The sequence below is a fragment of the Ovis aries genome, chromosome 6 (genome assembly GCF_016772045.2).
Source record: "Ovis aries strain OAR_USU_Benz2616 breed Rambouillet chromosome 6, ARS-UI_Ramb_v3.0, whole genome shotgun sequence".
NCBI classification, from domain to species: Eukaryota; Metazoa; Chordata; class Mammalia; order Artiodactyla; family Bovidae; genus Ovis; species Ovis aries.
The window spans coordinates 116697840-116724725 of record NC_056059.1 but is presented as its reverse complement, the minus strand read 5'-3'; the positions used below and the strand labels follow the sequence as shown (position 1 = coordinate 116724725).

At 54.5% G+C, this 26886-nt stretch overlaps 1 protein-coding gene across 1 annotated transcript; it reads right to left on the bottom strand.

Annotated features, from left to right (window-relative positions):
* Nucleotides 1–1015: 1015 nt before the first annotated feature.
* On the bottom strand, nucleotides 1016–26886 carry TNIP2 (TNFAIP3 interacting protein 2). The gene is made up of 6 exons (XM_027971297.2): nucleotides 26498–26886; nucleotides 4479–4766; nucleotides 2965–3054; nucleotides 2339–2587; nucleotides 2079–2198; nucleotides 1016–1644 (listed from the first exon to the last, which is right to left on the bottom strand). Exons 1-6 carry the CDS (start codon nucleotides 26774–26776, stop codon nucleotides 1381–1383), a joined length of 1290 nt encoding a protein of 429 aa, XP_027827098.1. The 5' UTR covers nucleotides 26777–26886; the 3' UTR covers nucleotides 1016–1380.

Genomic DNA, 26886 nt, shown 5'->3' with positions numbered 1-26886 from the left:
CTGAAGCGACTCAGCAGCAGCTGCTGCATATACCTCTGGTTAGCTTATATTTGTGTGGCTGTATCTGCACTATGCCTCTTCCCCCACGTCTAGAATTTGTTACTGTATAGTGGACTATGGATTCTGTTACTTGTGTCTGAAGAAAAACGGGTTTTGTCCAGCAGGCCTGTGGATTACTGGTTGGCTACCTGGAAGAGAGGGATGTTATGGTTTTGCCCTAAGATGTCAACTTTACTCCTAAAATGTGGCCCCTTGAGGGTTTCAAAGGAAAACCGAGGATGCAGCCACCCCCTCGAACCCTGAGGGACAGCCGCCAGGGCCTCTGCTCTGCCCGTCCAGCTGTCCAGCCCCATTCCTACCGCAGGATTCGTGGAGTCTTACTCTCAGCCTGCCTGGTTCAGGGTCAGCCAAGGATCTGAGGTGTCTCCTCCTGGGGCTCCTCGCTCCAAGAAGCGCTTGGGTGTCTGCCAAGTCCCCAGCTCCTGAGGACAGAGGCTCCTCGTGACACTTGAGACCGACGGCTTCCAGTCAGGCTTGTGGACGCTGGGGGGCGTGAGAGATTGACACCTCAACTCCCCTCGGAGGAAGGCAGAACCGGAGGAGAGAGGCCATGTGCACCCGCATGGCGGCAGCTGCTCCAGGCGGGGGGAGGGGGTGGGGAGCGGAGGGGAGTGCAGGCGGGGGGACCCCCAGGCGGGGCCAGTGGCAGTGGGGTTTATATCGCGGCTGTGTCCCCTCCTGCTGTGACGCCTCCCTGCCCGCACTGAGGGTGAGAGGAACCCCCTAGCCTGGCTCTCCTGACGGCTAGCGGGGTGACGGGCCGTGGCCCTGCGCCACCCTGCAGGGCTCTCCTCTGCACTCAGCCCTGCCTCGACTTCCGTCTGGGCTGGACGACAAGGCTCTGGAGGCCCGAAAGACGACAGTCCGCAGGCGTGTCTCCTCAGCAGCTAACTCAGGCCCAGGTGGAAGTGCGGCCAGGCCCCTGCCCCCCAGTCCCCAACACACACTCGGGGCAGCCACTTAGCAGCTCCCTTTATTACAGAATTGTCGCATGATCACGTATCCAACTTCTAGGGCTGCGGTGAACACCAGTGCAGCGCAACATGTCTCAATGCAGCTCGGCGCTGGGCTCCACGACTCCCGGGGGGCAAAGCCCCGTGCTGGCCAGCGAGTACGCCCACGGCTGTCCACTCGTGGCCTCGGTCTGGCCGCTTGGGAGACCAGCTCCACGCTAGAAGCTCCAACCCCTACCCCTGCTGCCAGCCCCACCGAAGTTCCCGCTGACCCAAGAGCGGCTGAGACGGAGGCTCAGAAGCACCCCCAGCCTGTGCTGGGGGCCCCGAGGGTGATGCGGGGCGCGCCCACCACGGGCCACCGGGCTCACTGGCAGCACTCGGCCACATGCCTGAAGAGCTCCTCGCCTTGCTCGTCGCTGAAGCACCGCAGACAGTGGGGGCACTGCAGGTCCCCCTGGCCTCTCTGGGTCACCGCTGAGCACCCGCCCTCTGCGGGGAGGTCCAGCCACTGGGGTCCCGTCCCAGGCCTCCGGCCACCGGCTGCCACAGGCTCCGAAGCATCGGTCTCTAAATACCTGGGAGATCTGCTCCCGGTGTGAATCCGGCAGGAGACTGGCTCACGAGAATCCTAGGAAAAGGCAGGAGTCCGCTCCCAGGGCTGGTCTCGGCCCCAGCGTCTGGAGCCACGTCCGTCGCTGTGCAGGACCCGCACCTTTGCTCTGCCTGGTGTCAAGGCCCGAACGAGGACGTGCCAGGGACAACTGAGGGGTCCGGACCTCCCGCCTATGCCCACAAGGGACGAGGCTCACGTGGGGGCCACCCCACGACGCAGCACGGAAAGGCCGCGTGCAGGAGCTCCCAGTCGGGGCACGAGGACAGGACAGGCCGGTGGATGCCACCCTCCACGCACACACATGTGCCACCCGGAGGTTTCCGGGCACTGGGCACGGCGGCCCTGCCTGGAGTGGAACCGAGGTCTTAGCAGCCTCAGGAGAGCTCGAAAGGCGCGAGAGAGAAATGAAGACGACCCCCACCCCGGGCCCGAGGAGACCCCGGCTGTACCTGTCTCCTGGACACCTGGCGCTGCAGCGAGGCCACCTGCTTCTCCAGCTCGTGGATGCGGCTCTGCGCCCGCTCCCTGTCGGCCCTCTCCGACGTGAAGTCGTCCTTGTAGGCGAGGATCTGCAAGAGACGCCCGCGTCAGGCGGCGGCGGCCCCGCCCCCCGCCGGAGGAAGCCACGCCCCGATCCCATCAGGAGGCCCCGCCCCGCGCCAGGAGGAGACGGCGGCCCCGCCCCCTGGCGACCACGGCGCGGCCGCACCTGCTGCTCCAGCATCTGCACGCGCTCCAGCGCCTCGTCCCGCGCGCTCCTCGCCGCAGCCAGCTCCCGCCGCGCCTCCGCGCAGTCATCCATCTTCTCCTCCAACTGCGCGTTGAGCCGGGAAACCTCCTTCCGCATCAGCTCGGGCTCCAGGGGGACTTGCAGGCCCTTCAGCTGCGCGTGGAGCCCCCTCACGTACTCGTCCCTGCTGGCGTCGTAGCGCTGCCACCTAGCGTTGAGGTCCTCCACCTGGGGGCCGGAAAGCACCCTCGAGCCCGCCCGGAATACGAGGCCCGTCCCCACGTGGAGGCCGGCGGCGCCCACTCTGGGCGGGGGCGGGGGGGGGGGGGAGCACCCAGACGCGGTGACGGTGGAGTCGCTGCCTGAACGCTGGATTGACAGTGATCCCTGCACCTCATTTAGCAACACGCGAATTAATTTAGGGGTGGAGGACAACCAGACGTGCTCAACACGTCCTTCTGGGCAAACGTGTCGGGCCTTTGGGGACCCTGTGTATCAGCCGAAGCGACCTCAGGGCAGGGGGGACCCCTGGGCACAGCGAGGGGAGGCCCCTCACCCACAGTCCGCGGAGGGCGCTCGGCCCAAGTGCGATCTCAGACACTCACGTGAGTCACTTTCTGCCTCAGCACCCGGTTCTCCTCCCGTAACTTCTCAACCACCTCGTGCACAGAGGCGTCCCCGTCCGCACACTCGGGCTGCACGAGAAAGGGACCAGATCCCGTGTGACCGCACCTTCCGTGCGGGCACCCAGTCGCAGACGGCCCTGCAGCCGCCCTGCGGCAGGTGCAACGGAGACAGGAAAGGACAGGCGCTTCCAGAGGGGATGGTGGTCCTAGCCCCGCCCAAGCCCACCCCACGCGGGGGCCAAGCCTCACACTGTCTCCACGCCCGAGAGGCCCAGCATCACGGCTGGGGCCAGGGTTGGGGGAGAGGGGGAGCCGAGCTCGCTGTGACCAGAGAACTTCCCGGCCCAGGACCCACGGCCGCCAGGAGCAGGCCCCTCCTTCGGGCCCGCTGTCCCTCCCGTTGGATGTGTCATGTCCGAGATGACCACGGTCAGCTTCAGGGGCTGACTGTCTACAACCTCCCCGGGCATCGCGAGGCTGGTGGGATTCACATCTACAAGCCCACGCGTGCTGACCCAGTCCCAGCAGGGTGGGCGGGGCTGACCGAAAGGCCATCAGAAGTTCAGTCATTTAACAAAGCGGATGGATGGCGGTGACATTATTGTGAGAATTCCCCTCAAATGACAAAGGAGCTGCGTGTGCTAACCCTGCAGGCTCGGGAAACCCCGCTGACTCGGTGAAGACCAGCGCTGAGAAATGACGCCGGCTTAGAGCCTCCGCCCAGGCCAACCACCACCAGCTTTCAGATCCCCAGAGAGAAAGGGCCGCGTGACTCAGAATCATACGAGTCCACCGCCTGCCTGGAGAGCGCTCTGGTTTCTCAAATGTGCCCTGTTCTTTCTGAGGTTCCCTTTCCGTGGGATTCTCAGACCGAGGCCCTCCCCCACGCCTGGCCAAGCTGCTGCAAGAGACTGCAGGGCTCTTCCCAACAGCCCTACATCACAGGGCGCAGTTCTGGACCAAAGTGTCACAGCCCCCTGCCCCGCCACGACCCCGCAGGCCCCGCTCCCGACAGCCCCCAGAGGAGCCCCGATTTCCCAGGTGGGGGCTTCCTGATGCTGAAACCCACCCGCTCCCCTGCACCCGCACTGCTGCCCCCACCACGGGCCCCGTCCCGAGTAGTGCCATTCAGGGGGCACTGTGCCAAGCGGGGCCCTGCGTCCTCCCTGCCCAGGCCCAAGGCCCCAGCAGGGCGAGGCTGCACTGGAGCTGACAGCCCCGCCCAACCGGAGGCACCCTGGCCCAGCGCCGCCCACACAGAGGCCCCGGCACTGCACGCGCCAGCCTCGCTCAGGACACCCCTCCTGCCCCGGCTCTGCTGCTTCGTGGAGGCTGGAGAGACCGCAGGGCCACCTCCCCACTGGGCCTGGGGGCAGCCGCGGGTCTGCTCTCCTGGACATTCTGCAGGCCCCACCACCCTAGAGGAAATCCCCAGAAGGGCGGGCGAGGCTCTCCCTGAGCCACAAGGCGAGGCCTGCTGCCCCAGGGCCTACCTCAGGGCTCTGCTCCCCCGCAGCCCCCTGTCCCCCCTGGCGTTCATCCAGACACTTGGCCAGATGCTGGCACATGTGGGCTGTGGCAGCCAGGGCCCGCCGCAGCTGGTGGGTCTCGTCGGCCAGGGAGCGACACAGGACGTGGCTGGCGGCCCGGGCCCGCTCCTTCTCCGCCACACTCCTCCGCAGCAGGACCACCTCCTCCTCCCGCTCGAGCCCAGGCTGGCTCAGAAGCCGCTGCGCCTCCCGCTCCTTCTCCTCCAGCTGCTCCGAGAGCCTCTCGATTTCCTAAGGGGAAGATTTAAAAGCACAACTGATCTGACTGTGGTGCTGGAGAACTCTTGAGAGTCCCTTGGACTGCAAGGAGATCCAACCAGTCCATCCTAAAGGAGATCAGTCCTGAATATTCATCGGAAGGACTGATGCTGAAGCTGAAACTCCAGTACTTTGGCCACCTGATGCGAAGAACTGACTCACTGGAAAAGACCCTGATGCTGGGAAAGATTGGAGGTGGAGGAGAAGGGGACGACAGAGGATGAGATGCTTGGATGGCATCACTGACTTGACGGACATGAGTTTGTGCAAGCTTCAGGACTTGGTGATGGACAGGGAGGCCTGGCGTGCTGCAGTCCATGGGGTCGGGTTGCAAAGAGTCGGAAATGACTGAGCAACTAAACGGAACTGATCTGACTGAAAGAAGCAACATCAGAAATAAACGTTCACAAAGCAGAAGACAGGCACAGACGCCCATCCGTATGTAACAAACACGTTCATTCGGAGGCTGGCTTCTGGATGGATGATTAACTCAGGAGTTGTCAGCCCCAAAAGTTCTATCTGAAACGTCATCTAAAATTCTGTTTTCAAGAGCAAACTCATAATGTTAGATTTTACATCATCAAATTAGTAAGTGTGGCAATCCCAAACCTCTTGAAAGAAAGGGCAGAAACTCCCCCGAGGTGGGCAGCCCCCAAAGCCATGCCCACGTTCTCACCCGACACCTGGGAACGTGACTTCATTTAGCTGTTTCCAGACAGCTGTTCAGTCCGTGAAGATGTAACTGGTTAAGATGAAGGCACGCTGGATCTGATGGACCCAAATCCAACATCCAGTGTCCTCATAAGAGGCAAGTGTGGACACACAGAGGAGGGCGCATGTGGCCAAAGGCAGAGGCCAGAGTGCTGTGCCCACACGCCAGAGGCCACCAGGGCGCCAGCAGCCACTGGACGCTGAAGAGAAGGACGCACCCCCACACCCCGACTCGGGGCTTCTGGCCTTCAGAGCAGCGAAGATCAAGTATCTACTGCCTTTGTGCTGTGCGTGCTCGCTCACGCCCAGCTCTGTGGCTGTATGGACGGCAGCCGCCAGGCTCCTCTGTGCATGGGATTCTCCAGGCAAGAGTGCTGCAGTGGGTTGCCAGGCCCTCCTCCAGGGGTCTTCCTGACCCAGGGATGCAGCCCAAGCCTCCCGCGTCTCTTGCGTTGGCAGGCGGGCTCTTCACCACCAGCGCCCCCAGGAAGCCTGTCTGTTATTGCCTTAGGCCACCCAGCGGGTGTTAGAGCAGCTCTGGGAAGCTAGTATCCCCGACCAACATCCTTCAGATGCCGCGGGCTTTCAGCGCCCCCAGTTGGGTTCTGCCCTCGGTTCTGTGCTGTCCCACTTTCAGAGTAACGTCCGCCGTAACGAGCACGCAGGGGAGGTGCAGCAGGAGGCGCCCATCCATCCTGCATGGGGGAAAACAGCTTCTGGAAAGCCAGGGCGGAGCCTTCGCGCACGGGGGGCGTGGCAGGGAGCTTCGGAGCTCTGCTCACGCTCACACGAGGGACCCAGAACCTCCCCGCCACGGGCACAACCCTCAACGAGCCCTCTCCTAAGTGCTTTAGGACAAAGCAAAAACATGCATGGTTCTCAAAGCTTCAAACACAGAAGCAAATAAACGAAAACTTCCTTTTCCCCCAGCAGCCTGCCACACTCTTCAGAGGCAACCACTGCTCACAACCTGGCCAGGGGTCTCACCAGGGTGCTGGCACGCGTCTGGCACGTGTATATTACACTCGGGGGTCTGACAGCACTGTCCTGGTGCCCTGCTTTTCTGCTCCCTGGTAAAATGCTGTGTCCCACAGCAGCGCACAACCTGCCTGTTTTTCTCAACTACAGCCTGGAGCTTCACCCAGAGTGCAGGCTGGCTGAGCACACGCCTCCAGCTGGCGCGCCCTCCTGCGAACACAGCCACGGGGTGCATCCCTAGAAGGCTCGCAGCTGGGCCTGCCCAAGCCTGGGGTTAGGAGGTAATTGTGGGCATCTCCCTGCTGGTCCAGTGGCTGGAACTCCAAGCTCCCAATGCTGGGGCCTGGGTCCCATTCCTGTCAGGAGCTAGACGCCACAGGCTACAACTACGACCCGGCACAGCCAAACAAAATATTCAAAGAAGAACTGATGGGATGGACCTAGAGGCTATCATACTGAAGTCAGAAAGAAAAAGACCAATACCATATATCATTATATGTGGAATCTACCCACCACACAGAAACAGAGGACACTCCTGAGGTTGCCAAGGGGTAGGGCGAGCCGGGAGGGCTGGGGTGGGAGTTTGGGATTAGGAGATGCGAATAATTAACAGAGAAGGAACCAACAAGGCCCTACTGTGGAGCAGAGGGCACCGTATTCAGCATCCTGTGATACAGCACACGGGAAAGAGCACGAAGAGAGTCCACACTCGACACATACAGATACACGCGCGGGCTGCCCGGTGGCTCAGACGGTAAGGGACCCGCGCGCGACGCAGGAGGCCTGGGCTCGGTCCCTGGGCCAGGAAGAGCCCCTGGAGGAGGGCACGGCAACCCACTCCGGTACTGTCGCCCGGGAAGTCCCATGGACAGAGGGGCCTGTCCACAGTTTACGGGGTCGCAAAGAGCTGGACACAGCTGAGCGACTGACTCACACACGCGTGTAGACATACACAGTCTTATGTGCACAGAACTGCCTCACTTTGCTGTACAGCAGAAGTAACGGAATACTGTAAATCAGCTGAACCTCAACAAAACTAAACAACTGGGGGACTCAGGGGCACGGCCAGGCTCTGGGTCCCTCCCTGGGCCCAGACCCACATCCGTGAGGCGAGAGCTGCTCCCTGAGCATCGGTCACGCCCCATCCACAGATAAGCCCAGTCCGTGACGGCAGCGCGCTAACCAGGTGACCAGAAATACTCTGAAAGCCTCGTCCTCTTTCTCTCGGGGAAGTTTTCTCACGAAGCTCACAGGATCTGTTTCCCGACGAGGGGTCGAGCCCAGGCCCCGGCAGCGGAAGCGAGGCGCGAGGCACTGGACCACCAGAGCTCCCTCGGGGAACTGTAAGGGCGCTCTTCTCCCTGCTTTCCTCAGACTTTGCTCCGGAAGGGAAACCCCATTAGAAGAATCAGTCAGCCTGGCTCCCTTGGGAAAGGCCTCGGGGAAGACGCTTCCCTGGGCCCTGCTTCCAAGACAGGGACTCACTCGTGAGGGCAGCGGGCGAGGAAGCGAGGTCAGGCCCTGGCACGCGGGCCGCAGCCAGCACCAGGTGGACAGGAAATCAGGGCTGGCGACAATGGGTGTGACGAGCACCAGCGGATCAACCTCATCAGCGGGGATCTCGCCCAAAGCTGTCCAGCGCTGGCGCGCCATCAGCCCATCGCACCTCACTGCCCTCTGACCTCACGGGCATCACAGCCAAGCCGGGCAAGGCCCGTTCTTGGAAGGCCACTACTTCATCCTTCCTTTGGGCCCTGATGACCTCACCGCTGGGCTGAAGGAGGAAAAGAGGCCTCTCTCTGGACCTGGCCAGCGGGCATCAGAACCTCCTCCCGGCACACAGCCCTCCAGCACCAGGCCGGCCCTGCAGGCCCTATCCAAGGCCTTCCGAGCCCGTCCACACAGCTGAGGCTGCCAAGGGACTTGGTCTGAGTGAGCCCCATCCAGATAGGGCAACGAGAGCCAACTACAGCCTTCTTAGCCGGAAGTGAAAGTGAAGTCGCTCAGTTGTGTCCAACTCTTTGCAACCCTGTGGACTGCAGCCCACCAGGCTCCTCCGTCCATGGGATTCTCCAGGCAAGAATACCGGAGAGGGTGCCATTTCCTTCTCCTGGGGATCTTCCTGATCCAGGGATCGAACCCAGGTCTCCCGCACTACAGGCAGACGCTTTAACTCTGAGCCACCAGGGAAGCCCCGCCCTCAATGGGAGGGCAGGCTGCCTCTGCAGACTGTTCCAGGGGCACGGAACCTCAAGGCACAAACCCAGACCTGGCGCTGGGCCTCGCACTTACTTGTGTTCCTTAAACACTGGCCACTTCTGAAGGCCCACAGCCTGCAAGGCCCTGTCCTGTGCCTTCCTGTGGGAAATACGGCAGGAGGCCTCCCTCCAGGGGACACAGACCCGGGCCAGCACAGCCCAGCCTCCCCGGGCGCAGCTTCCCGTCCAGCAGCACAGCCCTGTGGGGACCCTGTCACTGCCACGGGGACGGATGTGCCCGAGAACACGGACACACGCACCTAAGCTGCACCAAGTCCCCCTCCCAGTGGCTCAAAACCGAATCTGGAGGAATCACTGAGCACAGAGCCCTGTCCCGCGGGGACGGTCACCTCCCTGAAAAGCCACTCAGGTCAGAGGCTGTGGCTTCAGCAGCAGCGCCTCTGTCCTCGTCTCTATCTGATACGGAAGAGTACTCAGGGTAAACACGTGCTGTGTGTGTGAAAGGTATCAATGTACATATGAAAATACGCAGGGTCTGCACGCACCACCAGTGCAGGCCAGGCCCTGTGGGGCCGGCTTCTAAGGTTCACGGGGGTGAGTGACCGGGAAGGCAGCGAACCTAAGGAGGCAGCGACCGGCCGCCCCAGCCTCTGCCTCCACCTCCCGCGGCCCCCTCACATCCTCTGTGAGGCCGGAGGACTTCGGGCAGCACCTCACCTGCAAGCATCCTGAGCTGCTCAGATGGAGACAGGCCGAGCAACAGCGCGGCAGGAGGTCCCCGGCTTCAGGGGCTCGTGGGGCTTCCTGAAGACGCTCCTCGCCGCACCCGCCCCAGGAGGCCAGGAGTGTCTGCGAAGAAGGCGGGGGGTGCCGCCACCAGGACCAGGGCCCCTTCTCCACCTGTTGGCAACACAGACCCAGAACGACCGCACCTGGCCGACTGGGGGAGGACTGTGCATCTGAAGGGTGCACTGGCTGTTTTGTCTTAAAACTCTTCTTTCAAACAGCAGTTTAGAAACGACCTGGCTCTGGCGTCCCTGGTGGCCCACGGGTTAAGAATCTGTCAGTGCAGGGGACACGGGCCTGAGCTGTGGAAAAGACCCCCACGTGCCTGCACCACCGGCCGAGCCCACGGGCTGCAACACCTGAAGCCCACTCGCTCTGAACCTGAGCTCCAGGCCAGAGGAGCCACCGAGCGAGAGGCCCCTACCCCGCGCCGGAGAGATAGGCCGGAGCGCCGAAGAGCCGGCACAGCCGTGAGCAGAGGCCAGAAGGACCCACCTGGCTCGCGCGCAGACTTGCCGCACTGAGAGCCTCACCGCCAGGGGCCAGCCGGCGCCGGAGGAACGAGGCAGGCCACTGCAGGCTGCTCCCGCCCGCCAAGGGCCGCCTGACCTACCGCCCCACAGCTGCGTGCAGACCCCGGGCCCCTGCAGCCCCCAGGTTTCAGCACTTGTTGCTCTGAAGTGGGAGACACACTGGCCCATCTGGCTACGTGTCCTAGTCCGGTTCGTAACCACCGTTAGAAACTGCACGCGTCACCCCGTCTCCGCCTCCATCTTCACGGGCTGTCTTATAAGGATACCAGGCACCGGATTAGGGCCAACCCTAGTCCAGGAGGACCTCACTTTATCACACCTGCAAAAGCTGTACTTCCAAGTAAGGTCTCAGTCGCTCAGGCGTCTCCGACTCTGCAACCCCATGGACAGCAGCACTCCAGGCCTCCCTGTCCCTCACCATCTCCCGGAGCTTGCTCAACGCACGTCTACCGAGTCGAAGATGCCATCCACCCATCTCATCCTCTGCCACCCTCTTCTCCTCCTGCCTTCAATCTTTCCCAGCGTCAGGGTCTGAAAACACTGGAAACAGTGAGTCAGTTCTTCACATGAGATGGCCAAAGTATTGGAGCTTCGGCTTCAGGATCAGTCCTTCCAATGAATATTCAGGACTGATTTCCTTCAGGATGGACTGGTTGGATTTTCCTGCAGTCCAGGGGAGTCGAGAGTCTTCTCCAACAGCACAGTTCAAAAGCATCAATGCTTCAGCACTCAAGCCTTCTTTATGGTCCAACTCTCACATCCATACATGACCACTGGAACAACCAGAGCTTTGACTACAGGAACCTTTGTGAGCAAAGTAATGTCTCTGCTTTTTAATATGCTGTCTAGGTTGGTCATAGCTTTTCTTCCAAGGAGCAACTGTCTTTTAATTTCATGGCTGCAATCACCATCTGCAGTGATTTTGGAGCTCAAAAAAATAAAGTCTCTCATTGTTTCCATTGTTTCCCCATCTGTTTGCCATGTAGCGATGGGACCAAATGCCATGATCTTCGTTTTTTGAATGTTGAGTTTTAAGCCAGCTTTTTCACTCTCCTCTTTCACTTTCATCAAAAGGCTCTTTAGTTCCTCTTTGCTTTCTCCCATAAGGGTTGTATCATCTGCATATCTGAGGTTGTTTATATTTCTCCCAGCAATCTTGATTCCAGCTTGTGCTTCATCCAGCCCAGCATTTCACATGATGTACTCTGCATCTAACTTAAATAAGCAGGGTGACAATATACAGCCTTGACGTACTCTTTTCCCAATTTGGAACCAGTCCGTGGTTCTATATCCAGTTCTAACTGTTGCTTCTTGACCTGCATACAGCTTTCTCAGGAAGAAGGTAAGATGGTCTGGTATTCCCATCTCTTGAAGAATGATCCACAGTCAAAGGCTTTTGCATAGTCAATGAAGCAGATGTTTTTCTGGAATTGCTTTGCTTTTTTCTGTGATCCAATTGATGCTGGCAATTTGATTTCTGGTTCCTCTGCCTTTCCTAAGTCCATCTTCTACACCGGGAAGTTCTTGGTTCACGTACTGTTGAAGACTGGCTTGAAGGATTTTGAGCATTATCTTGCTCAGTGTGAGATGAGTGCAATTGTGTGGTAGTTTGAATATTCTTTGGCATTGCCCTTCTTTGGGACTGGAATGAAAACTGACCTTTTCCAGTCCTGCGGCCACCGCTGAGTCTTCCAGATTCAGACATATTGAGTACAGCACTGTAACATCACCTCTTAGAATTTGAAACAGCTCAGCAGAAATCGATCCCCTCTACCTACTAGCCTTGTTCGCAGCGCTGCTTCCCGAGGCCCACCCAACTTCGCGTTCCAGAGCGTCTGGCTCTAGGTGGGTGGTCACACTGCCGTGGTCCCCTGGGTCGGGAAGACCTCTCTTGTGTAGCCCTTCTGAGCACGCTTGCCACCTCTTCTGCTTCCGTCAAGTCCACACTGTTTCTGCCCTTCATTGTGCCCATCTCTGCGTGAAATGTTCCCTTGCTATCTCTACTTTTCTTGGAGAAATCTCTAGTCTTTCCCATTCTCTCGCTTTCCTCTATTTCTTTGCATTGTTCATTTAAGGCTGTCTTATCTCTCCTTGCTAGTCTTAGAACTGAGCATTCAGATGGCTTTCCTTTTCTCCTTGGCCTTTTATTTCTCTTCTTTTCTCAGCTATTTGTAAGGGCTTTTGACAACCATTTTGCCTTGTAGAATTCCTTCTTCTTGGGGATGGTTTTGATCCCTGCCTCCTACACAATGTCACAAACCTCCATCCACAGTTCTTCAGGCACTCTGTCTATCAGATCCAATCTCTTGAATCTATCTGTCAAATTTCCATTGTATAATCATAAGAAATTTGATTTAAGTCATACCTGAATGGGCTGGTGGTTTTCCCTACTTTCTTCAATTTAAGTCTGAATTTTACAATAAGAAACTCGTTATGTGAGCCACAGTCAGCTCCTGGTCTTATTTTTCCTGACTGTGTGGAGCTTCTTCATCTTCGACTGCAAAGAATATAATCATTCTGATTTCAGTACTGACCATCTGGTGATGTCCACGTGTAGAGTCTTCTCTTGCGTTGTTGGAAGAGGGTGTTTGCTATGACCAGTCTGTTCTCTGTTAGCCTTTGCCCTGCTTCATTTTTGTACTCCAAGGCCAAACTTGCCTGTTACTCCAGTCAAGTTACTCTTGACTTCCTACTTTTGTATTCCAGTCCCCTATGATAAAAAGGACATCTTTTTTTTGGTGTTAGTTCTGGAAGGTCTTGTAGGTCTTCATAGAACCATTCAACTTCAGCTTCTTCAGCATTAGTGGCTGGGGCATAGACCTGGATTACTGTGATACTGAATGGTTTGCCTTGGAAACAAACCAAGATCATTCTGTTGTTTTTGAGAGTGCACCCAAGTACTGCATTCGGACTCTCTTGTTGACTGTGAGGGCTACTCCGTTTCTTCTATGGGATTCTCGCCCGCGGTAGTAGAGGTAATGCTCACCTGAGTTAAGCTCACCCGCTGTCATCCATTTTAGTGTACTAATTCTTAAAATGTCGATTTCACTCTTGCCAACTCTTGTTCGACCAAGGTAAATCGATGCCCCTTGATTCATGGGCTAATATCCCTGGCTCCTCGGCAATCCTTTTCTTCATAGCACTGGACTTTAGCTTCAGCACCAGACACATCCACAACTGGGCGTCTGCACTTCGGCTCAGCCTTTTCCTTCCTCTGGAGCTACTTCTCTGCTCTCCTCCAGTGACACACCAGGCGCCGACCAGCCTGCGGAGCTCATCTTGCAGTGTCGTATCTTTTCGCCTCTTCACACTGCTCGTGGGGTTTCCCAGGCAAGAACGCTGAAGTGGTTTGCCATTCCCTTCTCCAATGGACCGCATTTTGTCAAGACTCCCTACCAGGACCCGTCCATCTCGCATGGCTCTACACAGCACGGCTCACAGTCTCACTGAGTTAGACAAAGCTGTGGTCCGTGTGATCAGTTTGGTTAGTTTTCTGTGACTGTGGTTTTCATTCTGTCTGCCCGCTGATGGAGAAGGGTAAGAGGCTTGTGCAAGCTTCCTGATGGGAGGGACTGGCTACAGGGAAAACTGGGTCCTGCTCTGGTGGGCAGGGCCATGCTCAGCTTTAATCCAATCTTCTGCCGATGGGCAGGGCTGCGCTTCTTCCCTGTAGTTTGGCCTGAGGTGGTCCAATGCTAGAGTTGCCATCTCTATGGCAGGCTACAGGCTCTCTGGCATGGGTAATGGTGACCTCCGCCAAGAGGACTGAGGCCAGCAGGCCGCACCCCCAGGACCGCCGCTGCCAGTGCCCCTGAGCACACAGCTGGCCACTGCCGACGCACGCCTCTGCCCGACTCTCACACACTCCCAGGCAAGTCTGGCTCAGGCTCCTGTGGGATCACGGCCCCTTTCTCCTGGGTCCTGGTGCACACAAGGTTCTGTCTGCTTCCCCAGTCCTTTGGAAGTTCTTGTAATCACGTCCCGCTGACTTCAAGATCGGACTCCCTGGGATGCCAGTCCCTTTGCCAGGTAGCCAGGTGGGGAAGTCTGTTGCGGCCCCTAGAACTTCTGCAACAGTGTGAGAATGAGAACCTCTTTGGTATAACTGTTCTCCAGCTTGTGGGTCACCCAGCAAGCAGCTCTACGGTGGGTGTATAGTCAAAGCTACGGTTTCTCCAGTAGTTGTGTACAAATGTGAGAGCCGGACCATAAGGAAGGCTGAGAGCCGAAGAATTGATGTTTTTGAACTGTGCTGCTGGAGAAGGCTCTTAAGAGTCCTTTGGACAGCAAACAGATCAAACCAGTCAATCCTAAAGGAAATCAACCCTGAATGTTCATTGGAAGGACTGATGCTGAAGCTCCAATACTTTGGCCACCTGATGCAAAGAGCCGACTCACTGGGAAAAAACCCTAATGCTGGGAAAGGTTGAGGGCAGGAGGAGAAAGGGACAACAGAGGATGAGATGATTGGATGGCATCATCAAATCAATGGACATGAGTTTGAGCAAACTCCAGGAGATGGTAAAGGACAGGGAAGCTTGGTGTGCTACAGTCGATGGGGTCGCAAAGAGTTGGACACGACCTAGTGGGTGAACAACGACAATAAACTTAGAAAGATCTCCAATCAGCAATATAACTTTCCACGTTAAGGAACTAGAAAAGAAAGAACAAACTAAATCCAAAGCTAGCCAAAGGAAGGGGAAATGAACAGTAGGGCAGAGATAAATGAAATAGAGAGCAGAAAAACTATGAGAGAAATCAATGAAACCAAAAGTTAGCTCTTCAGAAAGATCAGCAAAATGGATAAACTTTAGCTAGACAGATTATAAAAAGAAAGAAAACACCAATTACTAAAATCAGCCATGTAAGTAGAGATATTACCAATTCTGTGAAAATAAAAATGATTACAAATGAGTACTATGAACAACCATAAACCAGCAAATTAGATAAGCTAGATGAGACAAATTCTTAAAAACACAATTTCTACCAAGACCAAATCACAGAGAAACAAAAACTCAACAGATATCTAACTATCAATAGTAAGGAGTCAGTTCAGTTCAGTCGCTTAGTCGTGCCCGACTCTTTGCGACCCCATAAATCGCAGCACGCCAGGCCTCCCTGTCCATCACCATCTCCCGGAGTTCACTCAGACTCACGTCCATCGAGTCCGTGATGCCATCCAGCCATCTCATCCTCGGTCGTCCCCTTCTCCTCCTGCCCCCAATCCCTCCCAGCATCAGAGTCTTTTCCAATGAGTCAACTCTTCGCATGAGGTGGCCAAAGTACTGGAGTTTCAGCTTTAGCATCATTCCCTCCAAAGAAATCCCAGGGCTGATCTCCTTCAGAATGGACTGGTTGGATCTCCTTGCAGTCCAAGGGACTCTCAAGAGTCTTCTCCAACACCACAGTGCAAACGCATCCATTCTCCGGCACTCAGCCTTCTTCACAGTCCAGCTCTCACATCCACAGTAAGGAGAGTGAATCAGTAATCAAAGATCTGCCCACAGGGCCTCCCCGGTGGCTCAGTGGTCAGTCCACGTGTCAGCGCAGGAGACACGGGCTCGATCCCTGATCAGGGAGGATCCCAGACGCTGCAGGGCAACCTAGCCTATGCGCCTCAGCCATGAGCCCACGCCCCAGAGCCCAGGGATGCCAACCCCTACTGCCCACGTGCCTAACGTCCGTGCTCCTCAAGAGAGGCCCGCGCCCCGCGGGAGAGCAGCCCCTGCCCCCCCGCCAGAGAAAGGCCCGCACAGCAACCAAGACCCAGCCAGCCAGAAACACATCACTTAAAAATATCTCCCTACAAGAAAAGAAAAGAGGCTTGACAGTGAAGATTTTATCAGTGAATTCTATCCAGTATTTAAACAAGAAATATTAGTAATACCAACTCCTCCCAAACTCTTCCAAAAAACTGAAGAGGAGGGAACATTTCCTAACTTATCCTGTGAGTTCAGCAGCCAGACAGACACAAGAAAGCAACAACCTAATATCCCTTATGAACACAGATGAAAAATTCTCAATAAAGTCCGTGCACGCACGCTCTCTCAGCCTGTCTCATTCTTTGTGACCCCATGGACTGTGGCCCACCAGGCTCTTCTGTCCACGGGCTTCTCCAGGCACGAACACTGGAGTGGGCTGCCATGCCCTCCTCCAGGCCCACACACTCTGTCTGAAGACAATTAGATAACTGTTGCTCAGTATCTAATAAACAATAACAACAGGAGAATGAGGTCTTCCGAGGAGCATGAAACACAACTGTGTGCTCATGTTCGCTTTCTGTCTATGACGCCATCAACCGCGTGCAATGAAATAAAAGTGCTGTTATTCATCGTTTCTAATCACAACTTTTTCCACCACATTTGTTACATGTAGATTTGGGTAATAACACTACCCTGCTGTGGTTACATTCACAAACATATTTCATCAAAAAACAGGAAGGGGAGGAGGAAGGAACTGATCAATGTAACATACTACATTACCAGAAGGAGGGGAAGAAAACACGATCCTATCAAGTGATGCAAAAGAGCTCTGGACAGAATTCAACACTTTCATAATAAAAACACGCAACAAATAGAACAAAAGGAAACTACCTCCACCTAACAAAGACCATAGAAAAACCCACAGCGAACACCACGTTGCTGTTGTTCAGTGGCCATGGTATGTCCACCTCTTTGCCACCATCTCCCAGAGTTTGCTCAACGGATGTCTGTTGAGTCCATGAGGCCATCCAACTGTCTTATCCTCTGTCACTCCCTTCTCCTCTTGCCCTCAATCTTTCCCAGCATCAGGGTCTTTGAGTTGGCTCTTCGCATCAGGTGGCCAAAGTACTGGAGCTTCAATTTCAGTATCTGTCCTTCCAATGAATATTCAGGGTTGATTTCCTTTAGGATGGACTGGTTGGATCTCCTTGCAGTCCAAAGGACTCTCAAGAGTCTTCTCCAACACCACAGTTCAAAAGCATCAATTCTTCAGCGCTCAGCCTTCGGGGGGGACAGGGGGAATTACAAAGCCAATTCCATTTAAATCAGCATCAAAAAGAATACAATACTTAAGAATCAATTCAATCAAAGAGGTGAAAAACTTGTACGATGAAAACTATAAAATATTTACTGAAAGAAATTAAAGGAGAGCTTCCAGGGTGGCCCAGCGGTTAAGACTCCCTCTCCCTCTGCAGGGGGTATAGGTTTGATCGGAAACTGAGACCCCACATGGCACACAGCACGTCCCCCCAAAAATTAAAGAAGACATAAATAAATGGAAATATATCCAATGTTCAAAGATAATAAAATTTAATCTTGTTAAGATGTCAAGATTATTCAACGTGATCTACAAAGTCAATGTGACCTCTATCAAAATGCCAGGGAATCCCCTGAAAATCCAGTGGTTAGGACGCAAGTGTTCTCACTGCTGCGGACAGGGTTCAATTCCTGGCCAGGGAACTAAGATCCCACGAGCTATGCAGTTCAGCTCAGTCATGCAGTCGTGTTTGCGACCCCATGGACTGCAGCACGCCAGGCTTCCCTGTCCATCACCAACACTTGGAGCTTTTCAAACTCATGTCCATCGAGTCGGTGATGCCATCCGGCCATCTCATCCTCTGTTGTCCCCTTCTCCTCCTGCCTTCAATCTTTCTCAGCATCAGGGTCTTTTCAAATGAGTCAGTCCTTCGCATCAGGTGGCCAAAGTGTTGGAGCTTCAGCTTCAGCATCAGTCCTTCCAGTGAATATTCAGGACTGATCTCCTTTAGGATGGACTGGTTGGATCTCCTTGCTGTCCAAGGGGCTCTGAAGGGTTTTCTCAAGCATCACAGTTCAAAAGCATCAATTGTTTGGCATTCAGCCTTCTTCATGGTGCAACTCTCACATCCATACATGACTACTGGAAAAATCATAGCTGTGACTATCCAGACCTTTGTTGGCAAAGTGATGTCTCTGCTTTTTAATAAGCCGTCTAGGTTTGTCATAGCTTTCCTTCCAAGGAGCAGGTGTCTTAATTTCATGGCTGCAGTCACCATCTGCAGTGATTTGGGAGCCCAAAAAAGTAAACTCTGTCACTGTTTCCATTGTTTCCCCATTTGTTTGCCATGAAGTGATGGGACCAGATGCCATAATCTTTGCTTTTTGAATGTTGAGTTTTAAGACAGCTTTTACACTCCCTTCTTTCACTTTCATCAAGACTCTTTAGTTCCTCTTTGCTTTCTGCCATAAGGGTGGTATGATCTGCATATCTGAGGTTATTGATATTTCTCCCGGAAATCCTAATTCCAGTTTGTGCTTCATCCAGCCCAGCATTTCACATGATTTCTCAGATTTCTCAGGAGGCAGGGAAGGTGGTCTGGTATTCCCATCTCTTTAAGAATCTTCCAGTTTGTTGTGATTCACACAGTCAAAGCCTTTGGCATAGTCAATAAAGCAGATATTTTTCTGGAACTCTCTTGCTTCTATGATCTGAAGGATGTTGGCAATTTGATCTCTGGCTCCTCTGCCTTTTCTGGCTTCCCTGATAGCTCGGTTGATAAAGAATCTGCCTGCAGTGCAGGAGACCCCAGTTCAATTCCTGGGTCGGGAGGAGCCACTGGAGAAGGATAGGCTACCCACTCCAGTATTCTTGGGCTTCCCTGTGGCTCAGCTGGCAAAGAATCCAGCAGCAATGTGGGAGACCGGGGTTCGATCCCTGGGTTGGGAAGATCCCCTGGACAAGGGAAAGGCTGCCCACTCCAGTATTCTGGCCTGGAGAATTCCGTGGACTCTATAGTCCATGGGGTTGCAAAGAGTTGGACACAACTGAGTGACTTTCACTTTCACTGTCTTTTCTAAATCCAGCTTGAACATCTAGAAATTCATGGTTCATGTGCTGTTGAAGCCTGGCGTGGAGAATTTTGAGCGTTACTTTGCTAGCGTGTGAGATGAGTGCAGTTGTGCGGTAGTTTGAGCGTTCTTTGGCATTGCCTTTCTTTGGGATTGGAATGAAAACAGACCTTTTCCAGTCCTGTGGCCACTGCTGAGTCTTCCAAATTTGCTGGCATATGGAGTGCAACACTTTCACAGCATCAACATCTAGGATTTGAAACAGCTCAACTGGAATTCCATCACCTCCACTAGCTTTGTTCGTAGTGATGCTTCCTAAGGCCCACTTGATTCCGCACTCCAGAATGTCTGGCTCTAGGTGAGTGATCACACCATCGTGGTTATCTGGGTCATGAAGATCTTTTTTGTATAGTTCTTCTGTGTATTCTTGCCACCTCTTCTTAATATCTTTTGCTTCTGTTAGGTCCATACCGTTTCTGTCCTTCATTGTGCCCATCTTTGCATGAAATGTTCCCTTGGTATCTCTAACTTTCTTGAAGAGATCTCTAGTCTTTCCCATTCTATTGTTTTCCTCTATTTCCTTGCACTGATCACTGAGGAAGGCTTTCTTATCTCTCCCTGCTATTCTTTGGAGCTTTGGAACCTGCGAGCTGTGCAGCCCAGACAAAAACTGAAAAATCTCAATGATTTTTTTTTTGCAGAAAAAGAAAAACTGATCCTAAAATTCATATGCAATTTGAAAGGACCCCAAATAGCCAAAACAATATTAAAAAAGAAAAAGAAGAACACGTCCTGATTTCAGAACTTATTAAAAGCTACAGTAATGAAAACAGTGAGCGCTGACATAAAGACAAACGTATAGACCAAAGAAAGCAACGCAGAGCCCAGAAATCGACCCCTGCCTGTCAGACGGGTTGAGAAGGGCGCTAGGACCTTTCAATGGGAAGGACAGGCTTTTCAAAAAATGGTGCTAGGAAAACCGGATATCCACTTGCCAAAGAATGAAGCTGGACCTTTATCTAAAACCATACACAAGGACTTCCGTAGTGGGCCAGTAGTTAAGAATCCACGTGCTGTAGAGGTCACAGGTTCGATCCCTGGTCTGGGAAGAACTCACAAAATGCAGAGCAACTACGCCCGCGAGCCACAGCTGCTGAAGCCTGTGTGCCCCGGAGCCCTCGCTCCACAGGAGAAGCCGCCGTGACAGGGGGCCCACTCACCACAGCCAGAGCAGTGCAGCGACAGGGACCTGCTGCGGCCGAAGACAGACAGACAGACAGCGCTTAGATACAGGAAAACTGGCTCAGATGGACCAAAGACTGAAATCTGACACCTTACACTATAAAACTCTTAGAAGAAACACAGGGCGAAAACTTCATAACACTGCATTTGACAATGATTTCTTGGTTATGGCATCCAAGGCACAGGTAGCAAAAGAAAACCCAGACAAACTGGCAATTTTTAAAATGAAAGTTTAAAAATTTTGCACACGAAAAGACAATATCTGTGGAGCAAAAAGACAATCTACAGAATGAGATGTTCAGTTCAGTTCAGTTGCTCAGTCGTGTCCGACTCTTTGTGACCCCATGAACTGCAGCACGCAGGCCTCCCTGTCCATCACCAACTCCGGGAGTCCACCCAAACCCACATCCATCGAGTCGGTGATGCCATCCAACCATCTCATCCTCTGCCGTCCCCTTCTCCTCCTGCCCTCAATCTTTCCCAGTATTGGGGTCTTTTCCAATGAGTCAACGCTTCGCATCAGGTGGCCAAAGTACTGGAGTTTCAGCTTCAGGATCAGTCCTTCCAATGAACACCCAGGACTGATCTCCTTTAGGATGGACTGGTTGGATCTCCTTGCAGTCCAAGGGACTCTCAAGAGTCTTCTCCAACACCACCATCAATTCTTTGGCACTCAGCTTTCTTCACAGTCCAACTCTCTCATCCATACATGACCACTGGAAAAACCACAGCCTTGACTAGGCGGACCTTAGTCGGCAAAGTAACGTCTCTGCTTTTGAATATCCTATCTAGGTTGCTCATAACTTTTCTTCCAAGGAGTAAGCGTCTTTTAATTTCATGGCTGCAGTCACCATCTGCAGTGATTGTGGAGCCCAGAAAAATAAAGTCAGCCAGTTTCAACTGTTTCCCCACAGAATGAGATGAAATATTTGCAAATTATATATCTGTTAAGGGATTAGTATCTAGCATATATAGAGTACTCCTGAAATTCAACAAAATAACCCAGTTCAAAAACAGGCAAGGACCTCCCTGGTGGCCCAGTGGTTAAGAATCCACCTTGCAATGCAGGGGATGCAGGTACAATCCCTGGTTGGGGAACTGAGACCCCACCGCAGAGCAACTAAGCCTACGAGCCACACCCAGAGAGCCTGGGTGCACAGCTGCTGAGCCTGCACGCGCCGCAGCCTGAGCGCTGCCATGAGGGCCCACGCGTCACGAGCAGAGCCCGCATGCCGCAACCGAGACCTGACGCGACCACGTAAGCAAGAACCTTTAAGACTGGGCAGAAGGCTCGGCGCTCCCTCAGAGGAAGCAGAAAAACGGCCAATAAGCACACGAAACGATGCTCAACATCACTTATCATTAAAAGGAACTGCAAACCAAAACTACAATAATTTTGTACTAAACTGTTCTTGTTGTTCAGTTGCTAAGTCATGTCCAACTCTTTGTGAACCCATAGACCACAGCCCGCCAGGCTCCTCTGGGATGTCCCAGGCAAGAGTACTGGAGCGGGTTGCCATTTCCTTCTCCAGGGGATCTGCCCTACCCAGGGATCGAACCCACAACTAATGCACTGGGAGGTGGATTCTTTACCACTGAGCCCCCAGCAAGGCCCCTGTACTAAATTACCACACACCTATTAGGCTGCCTACTAACAAAAACACAGCGAATAGCAATGCCGGTTAGGATGTGGAGAAACTGGAACCCTTCTGCCCTGTTTACGGGAATGTAAAATGGTACAGCCGCTGCGGAAAAACAGTATGGAAGTCCCGCAAGAAATTAAAAAAAGAAATATCGCACAATCCAGCAATTTAGCAATTCCACTTCTGGATAAAGATCCAAAAGAACTGAAAGAGGGATCTCAAAGAGATATTTACACACTTAAGTTCATAACAGCAGTGATATTTGTAAGAGCTAAAACATGGTAGAGACTCACGTGCCCACAAGAGAGGAACAGACAGAAGCAAAATGTGGAGTACTATTCAGCCTTAAAAAGGAAGGACATTCCTACAGATGTTACAACACGCATGAACCTCGAGGACACCGTGCTGAGTGAAATAAACCAGTCACAGAAAGATAAACAGTGTGCTATTCCATTTATACGAGGCATCCAGAGAAGTCAAAGTCACAAAGTTAAGTGGTGCTTGCCAGCGGCGGGGGGACAAAACAGGGAGGTGGGAATTACTGTCTGACGGGCACAGAGTTTGCTGCACAAGCTTAAAAGAGGTATGGAAACAGATGGTAAAAAAAAAAAAAAGAAAGAAACACACACACCCAGTACATACACAAAACCTAATACGGCCTATGTTAAAGAGCACATGCTCTCCCACTCATAACAGCACAGCGGAAGGCAAGGCGCAACGTGACCCATCAGGAGCAGGCAGGGCCCGCGAAGCTAGCACCCAGGGCAGCGACGAGACGGGGCTGAGGAACTACAGGCCGCCGTTATTCCGGAAGGCCTTCACTGCAAGAGCTATGCACAGCCATCCGTCCAGAGCGCGTGACAAATAAGGTATGGTCTGAGCCCCACCGTGGCGGCAAAACAGATCAGAACTCTCAAGACTGATCTGGCCCCATGAGAACTGCCGCCTGCCCACAGGCGCTCTGATCAGCTGGCCGTCCTTCCGCACCTGTGAGCCTCCGGGTCGTCCCCGAGCAGGTTAACCCATTCCTTTCGTTGGTTTCACTCTGCACAGTCACTTCAGTGAACCCAGGGCCTCTGCGAGGTGTAAACCTCTCCATTCTTCCACAGGCTCTGTGACCAACCCCAGAGACATGCAGGGGTAAGCACCAAACGTATAACTCCGTAAGACACCAGATCATTTAACTGCTCCTTAACTTAAAATCCTAAAACGAAACGCACATGTCAGAGGTAAAAGGGCCAGCAGTGCTAGAACTGCAGACCTAACTCTGCCTGAGCTTTGCTTAGAGGCTGGGGCCAGGGGCGCTGGGAAGCCCCGGCAGCTGAGCACCAGCGGGCACCGCACCCCGCTCGGGAGGGATGCGCTCGGTGCCCTCTACACCCAGCTATGACTCCTGGTGTCCACAACGTAAGGTCAGTGGTGCAGACCACGAACCTTCCTGCTGCCCCGGTGAGTTACAACCCACCTTCCCCAGGAAGAGGGAGAGAGCTGGACTGAGGAAGACACCTATCTCCCAAAGGCATTTAAAACGACGCAGACAAGAAACTACCGACATCATGATGTTAGGGAGCTGAAATGGAAGTAGGCTTGTCCAGGCTTCAGATGCAGGACAGCAAGCCCCGGACCTGCTTCTGACCCGCCTGGCCACTGCCTGGGTTACGTGCCTGCCCACCAGCACACCAGCTGTTACCAGCAAGTCAAGCGGCACTTCAGATAAGCCAGGGAGAGGGTCCTGGAATTTCCTGAGACCCTGGAGGTCTGGCTAGGCCCCGGGATCCAAGAAGTCTTGTGAGTCACAAAGTGAAACAGTGTCTGAAGCCACCGAGCGGGCACGGTGTGTGTGGCGACTGGTTTCTTTTGTTAACGAATCCTGAAAACCTGAAACAAAAGTACAACTTTCAGTAAACACATGATATTAAGTAAAACTGTAGAAGACAGCATGAATTTAACCGTGCCAAATGTATACAAACCCTATAGCTAAGGGAAAAACAGGGAAGAGGCATGCCAAGAGATTAACACTGGTTATCTCCCTGCAGCTCCATTACGGCGGCTGTCTTCTTCTTTATTCTTTCCTCAACTGCTCAGATATTCAAAATTACTGTTATAAAAAAAAAAAACCAAACACGTCTGTCTTTCACTCTTGGCTGCAGGGCCAAGCCTGGCAGTAAAAATTCTCTTCTGCAGGCCTCGATTCTTTACTGGGAAAGCCTGGATAACAGAGATGCACCAAATGGGATAACAGATCAGCGCTCACCAAAAGGTCTGGGGCAGTTCCAAACAGCTGTTGTGGGAAATACTATTGCTCTTGCTCCTGATTTGAGTATTTAATGATATTTCATGCAGACAGACATAATATCAATGGCAAGGATAAGAAAGCAGGAAAGTAAGGATTTAAGTCGGCTTTTAGACACTCCGGCAGCTTCCCACTCTGTCATCACTCCCTGCAGAGCAGAGGTGTTACTACTGAAAGATACATTCACAACTAGGGCTAAAAGAGACCCAGGACATTAGGGTCCACATGGCCCTGAACCCAACACAGCCCCCACACACGAGGAGCCTACAGCCACGCGCTACACACACACCCAGCCCGGTGCCTGCACACACAGCGCAGGACTCCACATGAACACACACACACACACAGAGCCTCTCACGCGCACACACAATCCAGATACAAACAACACCCACACTCATCCCTCAGACCCAACACAGGCACGCACCCCTCAGACCCAACATGGGAGCAGGTCCCTCTGAATTCAGCTGGTACACAACCATCAGAATCAATACCGGCACACGCACAAGCCTCAGAACCATCACAGACAAGACAACCTACAGAATCCAACACACACATACACCTCCCAGAGCCCAAACGAGTGCCCACGCCCCTCAGAACCCAAAACACACACACAGACACACACACCACACAGGACATACACGCTTCAGAAACCAGCAGAGACAAGCACACTCCTCAGACGCATATGGGAATACTCCACCCAGAACCCAGCAAACGCAGACGCCCTTCAGAGCCAGCACGCACAGCCCTCACCCCCAACACAGACAGGCAGACTCCCGAGACAGACACAACACGGACACACAACCCTCAGACCCACCATGAGCACACACCCATCAGACACAACACGGACACACACAACCATCAAAACCCAACATAGGAACAAACCCTTCAGGACAGACTCACAAGCCGCAGACTCCAGGCACACCGCTCAGACACCAGCATGTACAAATACACCTCACAACCAACACAAAGCGGGAAGGAGAGCGGGATGGATTCAGAGCAGCACAGACATCACTGTGTGTAGACAGACAGCCACTGTTTCACGATGGGAAGCTGCTGTATGACACAGCTCCCATTCAACGCTCTGTAACAACCTAGAGAGGGGGATGGGGTGGGGCAGGAGGCAGGGGACATAAGTGTCCCCACGGCTGACTCGCGTGACCTATGGCAGAAGCAATTATCCTCCGATTAAAAATAAACTGTAAACAAGCTAATTAAAAACAATGCAACCACACACTCCTTAGAATTCATATGGGCGCACGTAACCCTCAGACACAACACAGGCACACAGCCCTCACCACAGCCAGGGACCATCACCCTTCAGAACCCACCACGGGCGCAGACACACCCCCAGACTCTGCACAGGCGCACACACACATCTCAGACCCAGTAGGGGTAAACACACCCAGCACCCCAAACCCACACACACACCACTCAGAGCTGCTACAGACACACAGCCTCTAGAATCGATAGGAGCACCAACACCTCTCAGAACGGAGCCCGGGGAGACACAGTCCTCAGCCCCAACATGGGAGCAGATAACGAGCCTGACACACACCCGAGAGCCAGCAGCGACGCAACAACCCTCAGATCTAAGAGGCACACAACCTCTCCGAGCAGAATCCTCCAGAACCCAACACAGAAACACACACTCCTCAAAACCAGCACAGACACACGTACCCTTCAGGACCAAAATGGGCGGATCCCAACAGGGGCAAGCCTCAGAACCACACAGACACACACATCCCTCAGAAGCCAACCAGGGAGCAGACGGCTCAGCACAACCGAACGTACAAACCCTCAGAACCACACAACCCTTAAGAGGAGCGCAGATCCCATAGAGCCCACGCGCCGCGCAAGCACACCACAACATGGGCACACACACTCCTCAGAACCTTCGGGACACACAACCGCCAGACTCAGCAAAGCCACACACACCCCCCAGAAGCCAACGCACACTCACCTGAGAAATGACACGCACACACACACACACACACACAGCACGAAGCACCCAACATGGTCGCAACCACCCCTCAGACCCGACGCTGGGACAGACACGCCCCTCAGGCCCCACAGGGTAACGCCGCACACACACCAACACGCACACAGCCCTCAGACCCACCTCGACATCCATCCCATATCGTCAGAGAGGACAAACCCCTCCCAACCGACAGGGTCACACGGCCCCCAGACTAACTGGCACACACACCTCTCAGAACCTGAGGGAGCGAGACACACTCCTTCAGACGCAGCAAGGCTCAGACGCCTCAAAAGCCAGCACACGCACGCACAGCCCCTGAGCCAAGGCGCACACGCACGGCAGAGCCCGGCTCGACGCTCAGCCCTTACACCCCTCGCGGCGCGCACCGCCCAGAACCCCACACGCAGCGGCTCCGCCGCGGCAGACCACGCACGCCTCACGCCCGACGGGCACACGCGCCCCCGGGAGCCCCCGGGAAGCCCCCGGGAAGCCCGGCCCCGCCGCCCCGCACCTGGCGCAGCGCGGCCTCCGCGGCGCCGCCGTCCCGCTGCCGCAGCTGCTCCCGGAAGCGCGCCACCTGCTCCAGCAGCGCGTCCACGAGCGACGGCGCCGTGTCCCCCTCGAGCGCGGCGAGCCGGGCGCGGAGGCGCGCGATGAGGGCGTCCCGGGCCGCCAGCTGGTCTTGCAGGCGCTTCAGCCGCTGCCCCGCCTCGTGGTACAGGCCGCAAAGCGCGGCAGCCGCGCTCGGGGCGCCCTCCCGCCCCCCGGACTCCGCATCCCCGGACGACATGGCTGCGGACCCGTCCCGGAGGCGCGGACCGCCGGCAACTTCCGTGCCGGGTCTGGGCCGGGGGAGCAGTGGGGCGGCCCACCTTCCCGGAACTTTTCCCGGCGCGCCCC

Coding starts and splice junctions, on each gene's coding strand:
- TNIP2 (XM_027971297.2), bottom strand. CDS start 26,776: ATGTCGTCCGGGGATGCGGAGTCCGGGGGGCGGGAGGGCGCCCCGAGC. Junction 2,588..2,964: donor TGAGGCAGAAAGTGACTCAC/GTGAGTGTCTGA, acceptor TCCGGCCCCCAG/GTGGAGGACCTCAACGCTAG. Junction 1,645..2,078: donor GCCAGGTGTCCAGGAGACAG/GTACAGCCGGGG, acceptor GCCTTTTCCTAG/GATTCTCGTGAGCCAGTCTC.